Source organism: Tribolium madens, unplaced genomic scaffold, assembly GCF_015345945.1.
Source record: "Tribolium madens isolate multiple individuals breed KSU strain unplaced genomic scaffold, Tmad_KSU_1.1 Scaffold_2;HRSCAF=44;Tcas5.2_LGX, whole genome shotgun sequence".
Taxonomy (NCBI): domain Eukaryota; kingdom Metazoa; phylum Arthropoda; class Insecta; order Coleoptera; family Tenebrionidae; genus Tribolium; species Tribolium madens.
This window is the reverse complement of record NW_025400995.1, coordinates 5,860,697-5,874,037: the sequence shown is the minus strand read 5'-3', so window position 1 is coordinate 5,874,037 and position 13,341 is coordinate 5,860,697. Positions and strand designations below refer to the sequence as shown.

The following is a 13,341-nucleotide window of genomic DNA, read 5'->3' as shown; positions in this document are numbered from 1 at the left end:
TTTTTTTACAATTATTTAGTAAAGGTACAAAAATTTTGCCAATAAAAGCCACAAATAACATTGAACAGAGTTACAATTTAGGATAGAGCTTCCTTGTTTCCTCTTATAATAGCCTATAGCAAAAAAAATTGGAAAATTATTTTTACAGCAGAAATAAATAGAGTCAAACTGCAAAATTTAAACTCTCATAACTTCGAAATTTTTATAGATAAAATTTTTTAACATTTTTTCCATGTTCCTGGTAACTTTATATGGCATTTTTCTCTGGGGCGCGAGTTCTGGCGCACCTGTATATGTATATATAAACTTAGTAGTATCATAGCGGAAATATTTCATCTATGGTAGTATATAATATGCTGTCTCTGGACCAGGGTACTTATGTGCTGAAAGAGGTCAATTTAAAAAAAAATAGTAAGAGGGGTCGAGTGACACATTATTTTGAAGATATTTTGGCAGTATATTCCTTAAATTGAATTGTTTTTTCATAACCACTTTTGTTTCCTCGCAAAAAAAATCATGATTGCATAGACAATAAGGGCAACCGGACCCTTCTTGCTTTTTAAATTTTTTGAAGGGTGGCTCTGGGTGTTAGAGAAATGCAGAAATAACTTTGAAACTTGCATAAAATATGGTTCCCCAGCTAAAATAGACCTGTTTCAAAAATTTTTTCAAATTTGGACGAAATCAGTAATTTTGGGAGATGCAAATTTTCGTTAGGACAGCCTGTGAACCTATGTGTCTCCAGTTTTGAAACCCCAGCAAAATTTCGTTTAAATAAGAAATTTATTACAAAGAAAGTACCTACATGACCTTTGACTGCAATAAATAAGTTGCAATAAAGTGTTAGAAGTGCAGCTGACACGTTTGTATATATATAAAAATGTTGTAACTGTGTACAATTTTATCAGTTGCGATTATCAGTTTGGAGTTTGCTATTCGAAAGCTGAAGTTTCGCTTGAATTACGCCTAAAAGTCAAACCGATCGTCAAAACCTAAAATTAAATTTGAAAAAAAAAAACAGTTGCGGGGTAAAGTTTGTGTTTAAATCGGTAGTACTTAAACTTAGCTTTGTTGTCTTCATGTAATTAAAGAAAACGTAAACATGTCACTGTCTCTGTCACCTGGTCTCTCTTTCTAACTTGTGATTTCTGTTCGTCTATTTCTAATTCCTCTGTCAAAAAGGTGCTGGTGAGGCTCTGAAAATCCGACGATTTTCCAAAAATCCGTCGAAAATGTCCAATTTTCACAAAGTGGAGGTCAACAAAACCGTCTGGGAAGTACCAGTGAGGTACCAAATGCTATCAACGGTGGGTTCTGGAGCATACGGCCAAGTTTGGTACGTAATTTTACCACCTACATGTATTGCTCAATCATCACAATTCCACCAAATTCGATTCCATTTTCCATTAAAATCCACCCAGGGGAACCTCTAGTCAAAATAAAATTCTCTTGCAATTACTGTCTTTCGAAAATAACACCCGAAAATCACATTTTCATCGGGTTTTATAGGTTAGGTTTTTAAACGGAGACCTTAACCTATTTTGGTTCACAGCTCAGCTGTCGACACTTACTCAAATAGGAAAAAAGTTGCAATAAAGAAGTTAGCCCGACCTTTTCAATCAGCAGTTCATGCTAAAAGGACGTACCGAGAATTAAAACTGCTCAAACATATGAGACATGAAAATGTCATAGGTTTATTGGATGTTTTTTACCCACAACATGATAATAACCAGGTAAGGGGGCTGTGGTTCGCCACTGTACCAATAAAACTTGCATTGTAGATTTATCTAGTCACGCACTTGATGGGGGCTGATTTAAATAACATCATACGTACTCAAAAACTCACAGATGATCATGTCCAATTTTTGGTATACCAGATCTTACGAGGGCTAAAGTACATACATTCTGCAGGCATAATACATAGGGTAAGACTTTGCAAAATTAACATGAGATTGTTCATTAACCAATGCTATTTTGCATTCATCGCTAGTACTTTCTTATTTTACAAATAATAGAAAATAGACTGAAAAGATCCTACTAGTGTCATCCTAGAACAAAGAGAATTTCTATTATTTCCTTATTTCTTAGTAAAATCAAGTCGAAATAGCTGGCAAAACAATGATTAAAGTCCAGATTCTGTCGTAAAGGTTGGACACAAGTGTCATGAATGAAGTAATGTTTTTATTAATACTGTTTACGACATTTTTATCTTTATGGTATAATTACAACTTTATTAATGGCCAGATGTTTTGGTCAATTTACTGTAGTTCGGCTTGTATGTGGAAGCAATAGAGTAAATATAATTTTTTCGGCACAAGATTTTTTACTGCGAATGAAGAATTGTCAGTGAATTTTTATTTTTAAGGATTTGAAGCCATCAAATATTGCTGTGAACGAAGACTGTGAGCTAAAAATCCTCGATTTCGGGCTTGCCAGACCTACCGAAACCGAAATGACCGGATATGTAGCAACTCGATGGTACAGGGCACCCGAAATAATGTTAAACTGGATGCACTACAATCAAACAGTCGATATTTGGTCAGTTGGTTGCATCATGGCCGAATTGTTAACAGGACGTACATTATTTCCAGGAACAGATCGTATCCTTTTTTATCAACTTTCGTTTATGAAACTAGAGTAGTCCTTAACACTTCTTAGACATCCACCAACTCAACTTGATTATGGAAATTTTAGGAACACCCAGTGATGAATTTATGAAAAAAATAACATCAGAAAGTGTAAAATATACCGAATTTTTCCGAGTTGTTGTGTCATGAATGTAATTGCAGGCAAGGAGTTACATAAAGTCGCTGTGCCCTCTACCTAAGAAAGATTTGAATCAGTATTTCCTTGGAGCGAATCCTCAAGCTGTCCATCTGTTGAGTCTTATGTTGGAGTTGGATAGTGACAACAGGATCACTGCGGAAAGAGCATTGGCACATCCTTATTTAGCGGCTTATGCTGACCCCAATGATGAACCTGTCTCGGCTCCTTACGATCAAAGTATTGAAGATATGAACCATCCAGTTGAAAAATGGAAAGAATTAGTTTTAGAAGAGATTAAATCGTTCGTCTATATACCTCCACAAAATGAGGAATCGTAAATACACGTTCAATGCTAATTGCTCACGATATAAATGTTTGCGTTTAGAAAAACGAAATCGATTGGATTTATTTTATTTAAAACAAGTTTATCGATTCGTTCAAAAAAATTATGAATTGTCTTTATCCATCAATATTAATAATTTTTTTTGCGTTATTTGCAGCTTTATTGTTTATTAATTTTTTGTAATTTAGTCTAGTATTAATAATTGATAATAAAATATAATACGGTTACAATTCTGTTTTCTTTCATCCGAATTCTTCTGGTTTAAATTTGGAATAAAAAAGGAACAAGGAAAGAAGGCATTGTAAGTGAAAAAATATTGTTTTAATTTTATTGCTGTATTAAAATACCTTCATAACTTTTCACACCAGAAAAAAACAAAATTGGTTCGATAACTTTATTTACAATAATTTTATTGTTTCTTTACTCAGGGAATATAAAAATGCGTTCTAAATTATTGAACTTATTGTTTATCTATATAATGTAATTTTTTAATTTTCTTTGATTCATAATATTTTTAAATTTAAATTAATTACAGTATGATAAAAAATTAAATAGTGTGATGTTCATGTGAGAATTGTACAGTTTCGTTTAATAAAGTGACGTTTCCACTTGACTAAATCAGAATTTCCTGATGAGATTCACCAAATAATTTAACTTAAGTAAAATACTGTTTATATGAAAATATACACAATTGAAAAAATTGTCTCGATCACGCACTATTTTTTGCACTTTGCAGCAACATCGTGTAACTTCTTCCAAAGATCGTACTGCTCAACACCTTTGACCATATGTATGCTGATTCCTTTTTGTACGCTGCATGGAGTTAGAGAGACTCTTTTATTTAAAAATTCCGGTGCATGCACGCGTTTGATTTTCAAGCTGTTGGCCACGATTCCAGTAACGAAGACATCTTCCAATTTGAAATAGGTGTGATTAAGTGCTGCGACATATAATTCTTTCGACAATCGAGCGGGCAGCAAATATGCTGGTCCAGTGGTAAAATCAGGGAAAACCGCTGGTTTATACTGGTTAGGAGAAATGTAATATTTGGATTTTTTATTTCTGATCGGTTTCCACTTTTTCGCTAATCGACCGTATATGGTTCTTTGCTCAGGACTGTGCTTTGCAATGAAAGCAAGAAGCCGAGATACATTAATAAACATGTCATCGTCAGTTTTAAGTACAAAAGCTGCTTTTGGACAGTAATTATCTACCCATTCTAACATCGAAATCGTTTTAAGAGTAAGATTGTCATATGTATCTCTGAATTTCCCTCGAATTATATCACCGTACAAATATTGTTCCTTTTCTATATTGGCATTAATCGTTTCGTTCGAAATTGAACCTAACATAAATGCTATAGCTACATCTTTTCTACTAGCGAAATGACCCCAAGTCTCTCTAATCGCCATTCTGGCACTTTCATGACTCGGTGCTGACGTTATTGCAATCAACAACTTTAAATCTCTTCCTAATTCTGGGCAGATTTGCGAACTGACATCCACGTGACCTGCCTCATATATTGTTTCAGCGGCGACTCCCCGAGTTAAATCCGGTTGACTACTACTATTTGTTGTTCCATTTGTCAAAGTCCGAACTGCTGAAATTTGAGGTGCTTCGGATGAACCGCTGTTCAAGGGCGCCGCTGTCATATTTTTCGCCACTTCAGCCTGGGTTGTGTTACCTTGGAATGCGCGAATTTCGGATGATACTAACGTACGCAGGGGTGAAGCCGTTGTCGTCAATTGGGGGGATGTTATATATGCCACGTATAGTAAACATGACGCTGTAGCTAATATTAAAATCGCCATGTGCAGTAATCGCACTTGGGCGAGCCATGGCACCCCCATGCCTGGAATAAACGATTTAATATTAATATCAAGCAATATTCACACACAAATTACCTTTTAAAGATAGTATAAATAGCTTTCATTAATTTTTAGTGTGCAGATTTTCGTTAATCAACAGATAAATTACACTTTAAAGAATACTTATTTACATTATACGTGCGGTAGATGTAATTTTACAGCGTGAAGTTTTAATATTGAACCTCGAAGTGAAGCTGAACGCTGTAAAATACCTAACGCACAAATAATGTACAAAACTTATTGATCAAAGACCATTCTTTGATTAATTCAGATTTCGATTTCTCAACACTCACGTGATTACTCATGTCAAAAGAATTATTGCGTTTATTATTTTCGAGCTAAATAGATAAACAGATAAATATGTGCATTTATCTACCATAAAGTTTTTTTTCAGAGTTTCTGAAAGCCTAAATTTTCTTGTTTTTTACAGCACTGCACAAATGCCTTGTAAAAATCAAGTACCATAGTTGTCAAAAATGTGTAAATATGTCAATTACAGTTGTCAAGACCAAAAATATATTTTCAACAATTACTAAGTAAAATCGTTTTTATTTTTAAGACTTACTATTCCAATTACTAAATACTAATTAATTTAGAATTAAAAAACTTACTATCAAAATTAAATTGAACCAATATGTAAGTGTACTAGTACAAAATATTGTTTGAAGAGAATAATGAACTACTACAGGACTGAATAAAGTTTTTTATTCCAAAAATGTCGCCTTTTTATTCGTTTATTGATTATTATCTTTACTTCATTTGCTACTTTTTTAATTACAATCGTAACTTTACGACTTGGCCACGAATTAAAACAGTAAATTTCCTTATTACCACTGATAGCTAAAATATTCAGTAAATTGTAGAATTTCAAATAATTTTATTAGTAATTTCTATAGACTTTTTTGCTTCTATACAGGGAGCACCAGAACTCGCGCCCCAGAGAAAAATGCCATGTAAGGTAAGAGTAAGATACCAGGAACATGGAAAAAAAATGTTAAAAAAATTCTATCTAAAAATTTCAAAGTTATGAGAGTTTAAATTTTGCACTTTGACTCTATTTATTTCTGTTGGAAAAATAATTTTCCAAGTTTTTTGCTGCAAGCTATTGTAACTCTGTTTAATGTTATTTGTGGCTTTTATTGGCAAAATTTTTGTACCTTTACTAAATAATTATAAAAAAACATATACAAGATCATGAGTAATATTAAATAGACATAAAAAAATGTCAAATGTCAAAAAATAAATGGCAAAATTTTTTGCCAGATAGAATTTTTTAAACATTTTTTCCATGTTTCTAGTCCTACTTGAAATTTTTCTCTGGGGCGCGAGTTCCGGCACACCTGTATATCTAATCTGTGTTTAGTGTTATATGAACCTTATTAAAATAGTTTGCAATAAATATTATTCTTTATCAAGAGTTGGCTTTCCATTGTAATTTGTGCTTAATTTTATCACAATATTTTACAGTTGATAAATCAATCAAGAGATATCAGCAATAAAACTAAGACTGCGATTTTTTAAGATAATTAAAAATGTTGATCACAAAACTTTGACTTTGTAATAGGTACATTACAATAAAGAATATAAATTTGTTAAGAAGAGATTAAACAAATTTCCAAAACCCGGAAAATCTAATTATGTTTCATATAAACTATTAAACAATAAAAAGATTAAGTCTAAAAAATTGACGCACATACTTTTGACTTATCTAATTTATGGTTTGAAAAACGTATTGAAAACGTTGGTAGCTGCGAATCTATATTATCCACCACATGAACTGGTCACATGGTTGGAAATAATTTTAAACTTGGGCAAAAATATCACAAAAGTTATGTATTACATTGACGTTCGTTAAGAAATTAAATAAAAATAAAAAATAAGTGAATATCTGTTTCAATACCTTATAACAACACGCAAAAGAAATGATTCACTTATTTGTTGGTTTTTATAATGAAGGTCGGACCTGCATCATTAAAATAATACAGTTGTTGATACCGCAAAATGAAAAAAACTAATTTGTGATAATAGCAGTAACGAGTGAACAACTAATTTTCATACCTATTCACTTGATGTATGAATATTCACATAAGTATTTTCCACGATCTAAAGATTAATTAGTGCTATTATACCATCAAAAAATTAATTGACGACAATGAAACTACATTTAAAAATGTCAATTAAAGATTGATAAATATGAATAAGCCATTAAAAAGATTTAAAAAAACATCAATTGCCAAGTTTATTTCATTTAGTTCTCTTTGAAGAATAAAAACCATTAAAAAATCATTATTGAAACAACTTTTAATTTTGAAAAAAAGTTACCTGTTATTATTACTTATCTTAAAAACTTTCCAAGATTTATACTATAAATAGTACAAAATACACATTTTTCATAGAAACTAAAAAATTACTCACATGGATACAACATAATCGCCTAATACCTTCAGGAGTCTTGAAGAAAGTTTACACAAAACAAAAAAACCTTAGAACGGTCCTACGTATATACATCCGTTAAATCTATTTTCTCCTGATAATACGTAATCTAACACCACCGATAAAATACTTACCAATTATTTGTAAAAAATTATTGTTGTTTTGTAGGCGAGTGGATGTTGATGTAACACATCAGACGACATGACGGTGTCAAAACTGGAACATACAAAATAATTTATTAAGAATTTGCACACAAAACTTATATACATAAAACGAAGTGTTATCTTTAATCCAAATTCGGTGAAATAAGTAGGTATTGTATTTTTTAATAAATAATAATATCATTCCGAGTTCTTAACAAAATTTTGTTTTATGACACAATGACCTTCCTAATGTATTTATTCGTAAGCTTTCAAGGCACCCAACAATAGTATACGTAATTAATTTTCTACAAATTACTAATCATAAATACAAGATAAAAGAATTATCCTTGAATTTAGTAATACGATGCTGGTTTGTTCCACTCCTACATATACAGCCGGTTTCTAAAATAATTTTGATAATGAATAATAAATTAATGCTCGATAATCACTAAATTTAGAAAAATCGTTTCTCAAATTCTTGAAATAATTTCCCTGCGTTTCACACAGCGATTACTATTCGTTATATGCTTTATGCAAACGCAAACGTCACGCACAAATAAAGTGGGTACTTCGAAGAAAAATGTCCGCGGGATGGCGGGTTTGTCCCACCAGCACGAGGATATGGACACGTTCGCGGTTACAAAATACCAAGAAATAGTTAACCACTGTTTTTGAAAAGGTCCAATTTAATCCGGTTTTTCCTGAATGATTTTACCTCAAGAATATTTTTAAATCTTGTCGCCTTGTTTATAATTTTCATATTTTATTCACTTAATATTTTTGTTTTGTTTTGGGCATTATAGCCATTAACCATAACGTTTTATTTTATGAATATCATCCATTATTTTGACATTTAAGTAACATAGGGAATTGTAAATAAAAGAATTAATTGTGATATTGCTCCTTAGCATTTTATAATTGGTATTTTAATTTTTTCTCAAATAAAATTTACAATTTACTCTGTTATCTTCACATTTATTTCCATTTTTTTTTTGTTTTGTTAAATTTAACTTGGTTTTTAGAGTTATAATTAATTTGAATGCTGAGATTACTAAAAACTGCAAGACATTATCTAACTAAGGCAAAATGGTACATGAAAGTCCTACGACCTCATCACTTTAGTTTTAGTTAAAATCCGAAATCTCCCAAATTAGTCTTTAGAATAAGTATCTAAAACTAACATTAACAAGCAAAACTAGTTTTATTGTTTTAAGTTTCAAAATAAACCTCTCAGTTTTCAATTGATTTATACAATTACTTTACCGCTGATTTAATTTATTAGTTTTAACAGAAAATTAGTTTGTTTTGATGTTGTACTTAGAATAATTTTTCTCTGCTTTTTAAGTCTCATCACATTGGCGGTTTTAATTTTTTAACAACGATGTCACTTTGACAATTAATTAATTAATTGACTAATGATTGTTCTTGTTAAAAATTACTTTGTCATTTTTAAAGCTGTTTTTTGAGTTGCCATTTATTAAAATTATGTTTTTCACAAACATTTTTGTTAGATAACTTGCGTCCAATCATTTGTCAAAGTGACATCATTATTAAAAAAGTAAAACCGCCAATGTGATGGGATTTAAAACGCAGAGAAAAATAATTAAGTCCAAAATTAAGAAAAAAATTAACTTTTCTTTCCACTCAGATAGAATAATGAAGTTTTTTATTACAGATTTGCTCGTTTCAAGTGAAGCAAAAAATGTTTTTCCTTTGCAGTTTTGGCGTAAAATAAAAGATAAAAATCTTTTACTTCTTGTAAACTCAATCCGGGGAAACAGTCTATATTAAAAAATAAATATAACAAACACTCTCACTGTGTTACAATGCACGAGTATCACACAATGAGAATGAATGAATTTATATTTAACCGTTAAAGTTGATGACATTTGACGTAATTAGAAAATAGCTCAAATTGCATTGGTTTCAATGAAATATATTGATCTACAACAATTTCTCACTTAAAAACGACAGTATGCAGTCAGTGATGGTATAAAATGTTGACAAAAACAGTGCACCTGTTTTCAGTTACGCAAAATGCTTGAAACAGAAAAAATCGTTATTTTATGATCACATCATTTTATCACAAATCGCAAATAAACATTTCCAAAAATTACAAAATACTAAGAAATTGTAATTGCGTTTGATTGATGACAACAATTTCGAATGTTTGTTTCTTCGTCTTTTCTTGCAAAACATCTTTATCTCTCATGGCAATTTTAGAGTAACTTCAGGTGAAGTGAATGTTTTATCTTTGCCTTTCCTACCTTCAATTTTCTGTCATAAATCTCAGTGTTAAGATTATTTCTTATAGATGAAGACCTTATTTCTGACTGGTTTACAGAAAAAATACATTAGGCTTATCTTCTACAAGAAATGGGACAATTGTGACAAAACCGTCTTCTAATAATTAACTTATGATACAATATTATTAACCTAACAGCTAGTGTAGATCTAAGTATCGTTGCATTATTGTTGAAACATCTTATAATGGCTATAAAATGTAAACATTTGGAAATAATAGTTTAAAATTTTCCAATCACCAAAGGGTAAATTTAAATAACAAACAGAAACTTTATTGCAAATTTACTACACTCATGACCTCAAACCATATACATACTGCCTTAATTTTTACATACATACATGTTTAGGCAAACAAGTACAAGTACTCGGAGCCGCTTTGATCTGAACAGGTGAAAGTTATCTTCACTTGCAAACGATTCACTCGCTCAATAACTCAATAGCTATTTGAAATGCCTAACTTCCTCATATTTACTGTATTGTTAACCATGTTTTAGAGTAAATGTCTGGCAAATGTAGTTTTTTTTTGACTTGGTAACTGTCGTGACTGTACTGGCGGAAGGAATGACAGTCATAATTTGATTGGAAGACAAATGTAAACAACGTAAAAAAGAGTTGTTTGTTGATTCGACATTAGTTTAATGAAAATAAATTGCCGGTCTCAGGATATGACTAGTGTAGTTAATCAAATTAATTGTTAGGTGACAAGAAAAATCAATTAAAATAAAGGTCGCAATGTGTAAGCAATTAGAATTTGGGTTTATGGCAAGCAAGTCTGGATCATTGTCTTGGAGAAACTAAACGAGATTCGCAATGATGGGTTATGGGGTTCATTAGTTAATATAACCCATTTGGTTAGTCTCAAAATACGGAAAACTGACATTACATCGAGAATAACCTGGAGTTAATTTCCTTTATTTTTAGATTTGGGGAAAACATACCTGTCCATGCAGGACACGTTACACAATTAGAATTAGCCTTGACGACAATTTCTAAAATTCGCCTTTCGTTTAGCCTAAAACTAATCAGAAAAATTGCGCGAAACAAAGTACGATTCTAATCTTTCTACGTATACAAACACAGTTTTATCTAGCAAAATCGCACACCACTCACCTGTAGTTTTCTGTTTTATATCATAACGTCTACAGGTTATACTGAGGAACCCCACAGCCATGCCACCGTCAACATCAACATCGGATGACACACGTCATTGGACTCTAATCAGTGGCGTACACAACCGCGAAAAGGCCGAAATACGAAAATTCATTTGCAAGAACCATGGTTAGTTTCAATTGAAATACGACCAAGGCGCGCGGTTGACCTCAAACTGGCCCCGAAGACTAAGCTGGTTATTAAAATTCGCTTTCTTTACTTTTAATGAGGACATTTCTCCAACAATTGTTATAACCAATGGCAATTCTAAGTAATGGGAACGCGACAAGTTTAGACGATAATTGTTAGTGTCTTTGCAGAAAGAATATAACAGGAAGTCGTGTTTGCTCCATTTTAAATTTGATTAGAAGATTTTTTTTTGTTTTACGATGTGCTTGTGGCGAGTCGTTTGGTGGGATTCGGATTTCCGCAAATGTCAAACGGGGATTTTTATTATTATTTGTTGGCAGGAGTGATCAATGACGAAAGGTAGAGAACCACAACAACGACGAGAAGTTTTATTATCAAAATTTCTTTATCAAATGTTTGGCAGGTGTATTGAATAACAGGTATGTTTTCTTAAATCTTTTTATTAAATAAATGTTTTATTGACTTTGTGGTTTTTGTGTATTTTAGTGAGATAGTGATGGTATTTAGGCAATTAGAAAATTTCTTTTTTAATGATTACAAAACAATTTGTATTGTTAAGGATAATTGGTTTAATTGTGCAATTTTCAGTTTCTAATGCGGATCAAGTCATGACATTGTCGTATTGGTGGATGCATTGGTTTTGGATCACCTTTAGAATATTTGGTAAGTGCTGAAAATATTTCATGGTTTGTCTGCATGAATCATCTGATTAGCTCATCATAATAAATTAATTAGTTGCTTAAGTGTAAGTGACGTCATTATTTGTAATTGCAGTTGGTGTATCTGAGGAAATTACTTTAACACATTCCATCACCCCAGTCACAAATCCAAGTACTGATTTAGTTCAACGCACTGGCAAGGCGATTGGAATTTCTAGTTTAAATCCGCCCATCAACAATAATCCTTCCAATTCTTCAATGCAGAACATTTCAACATCAAAAAACCAGAAGCCTTCCTTAAACAAGTTTGATTTTATGTATTCCAACATGACTAAGCAGAACACAACAAATAAATTTTATTTTCCAAGCAAAGAAACGACTGTGATAAATCAGAATATAACTGACATCAGTTTAAATATTACTGATAACCAAATGCTAATTAATTCAAGTTTTAGCGCAATAAATCATACTGATAATTTCAATTATAGTAATGATACAAATTATAACCAAAGTCTTCTGCTAACCTCAGAGAAAATAACAGAAAAGGATGAGGATGTCACTGGAAACTTATCAGCAGCTGGGATAACAGGGATTACTCTGGGTTGTGTTGTTATTGTTGGCATTATTTGCGGGGTTAGCTACTTTCTCTATCGCAATAGAGGATTCAACAGACCTCAAGTACTTAACGATCGTTGCAGCAATCCGGATTCAAGTGGATACATTGATGATGCTTCAGTAAGAGTAAGCAATTACTATTTTTCTTTTTGTTGCACACGTTTGTCTTGTTTTACTCACTTTTGTTATTTTTAATGCTTCTTATTTTTTGTTTTGTGACCATTCAGGTGTTTTAAGTATATTTTTATTAAAGGAAATTGTTCATTTCTGATTACAGGATAATTCAGAAGAAATGTACAGCTTGGACAACGATTCATTTCTTAATAGTTTAGAGGCTATGACCATTCAGAACTATTGGACAGATACTGTCAAACATACAAAGTTGTAACAATCCCTTTTAAGTTTTGTAAATAAAATGACTTAAGTATTTTAGAATCTGTGATGCATATCAGTAGGCTCTCAATAAACTTTTAGTTTCATATATTTTTCTAAAAGTCTTGGAAATTAATTGTGATTTTTTAATATATTTGTTATGAACTTATTATTATTATTTATGCTCTTAATTTTAGAAAAGTACAAATGCATTTTAGTTTTGTATATATGTTTATAAATTTCGTGTTTGTTGTTTTTATACTTCCTTCTACATAAATCTCGCATGTTAACTATAAGATGTAGTGTAAAGTTAAATATATAAATTGGTAAAACTAATAAACATTAAGACACAATCAGAAGTATTTGTAAAGATTTCATGTGCAATAATATATTTTCATCCCAAAATGTAATGGAAATTTATTAAAATATAGTTTTATAACACACCTAATTGGAAGTGTCACTAAACATGGTTAGTAAAAAATGAATATACTTCAAACGTGTTTTTTTTAACCATTCATGAACCAATCCTAAACTACGTA

The 13,341-nt window shown here is 31.3% G+C and overlaps 3 protein-coding genes across 6 annotated transcripts; 2 read left to right on the top strand and 1 right to left on the bottom strand.

Annotated features, from left to right (window-relative positions):
- Window positions 1–927: 927 nt before the first annotated feature.
- LOC123006339 (mitogen-activated protein kinase p38b-like) lies at window positions 928–3,284 on the top strand. Its single transcript, XM_044400754.1, has 6 exons — window positions 928–1,336; window positions 1,553–1,733; window positions 1,782–1,925; window positions 2,366–2,600; window positions 2,659–2,738; window positions 2,790–3,284. Exons 1-6 carry the CDS (start codon window positions 1,233–1,235, stop codon window positions 3,102–3,104), a joined length of 1,059 nt encoding a protein of 352 aa, XP_044256689.1. The 5' UTR covers window positions 928–1,232; the 3' UTR covers window positions 3,105–3,284.
- Window positions 3,285–3,489: 205 nt separating this feature from the next.
- Window positions 3,490–11,182, bottom strand: LOC123006338 (beta-1,3-galactosyltransferase 5-like). Of its 2 annotated transcripts, none has more exons than XM_044400752.1 (3): window positions 10,968–11,182; window positions 7,545–7,626; window positions 3,490–4,961 (listed from the first exon to the last, which is right to left on the bottom strand). In XM_044400752.1, exon 3 carries the CDS (start codon window positions 4,957–4,959, stop codon window positions 3,826–3,828), a length of 1,134 nt encoding a protein of 377 aa, XP_044256687.1. In that variant the 5' UTR covers window positions 4,960–4,961; window positions 7,545–7,626; window positions 10,968–11,182; the 3' UTR covers window positions 3,490–3,825. The 2 variants fall into 2 exon arrangements, with proteins under 2 accessions (XP_044256687.1, XP_044256688.1); XM_044400753.1 differs by lacking the exon at window positions 10,968–11,182 and adding an exon at window positions 10,796–10,935.
- A 73-nt stretch (window positions 11,183–11,255) lies between these two features.
- Window positions 11,256–13,250, top strand: LOC123006340. Of its 3 annotated transcripts, none has more exons than XM_044400755.1 (5): window positions 11,256–11,277; window positions 11,327–11,575; window positions 11,745–11,819; window positions 11,931–12,556; window positions 12,708–13,250. In XM_044400755.1, the coding sequence occupies exons 3-5, from the start codon at window positions 11,765–11,767 to the stop codon at window positions 12,816–12,818; spliced, it is 792 nt and encodes a 263-aa protein (XP_044256690.1). In that variant the 5' UTR covers window positions 11,256–11,277; window positions 11,327–11,575; window positions 11,745–11,764; the 3' UTR covers window positions 12,819–13,250. The 3 variants fall into 3 exon arrangements, with proteins under 3 accessions (XP_044256690.1, XP_044256692.1, XP_044256691.1); XM_044400756.1 differs by lacking the exon at window positions 11,256–11,277 and having other exon boundaries at window positions 11,339–11,418; window positions 11,477–11,575; XM_044400757.1 differs by lacking the exon at window positions 11,256–11,277 and having other exon boundaries at window positions 11,287–11,575; window positions 11,931–12,550.
- The last annotated feature ends 91 nt before the right edge of the window (window positions 13,251–13,341 follow it).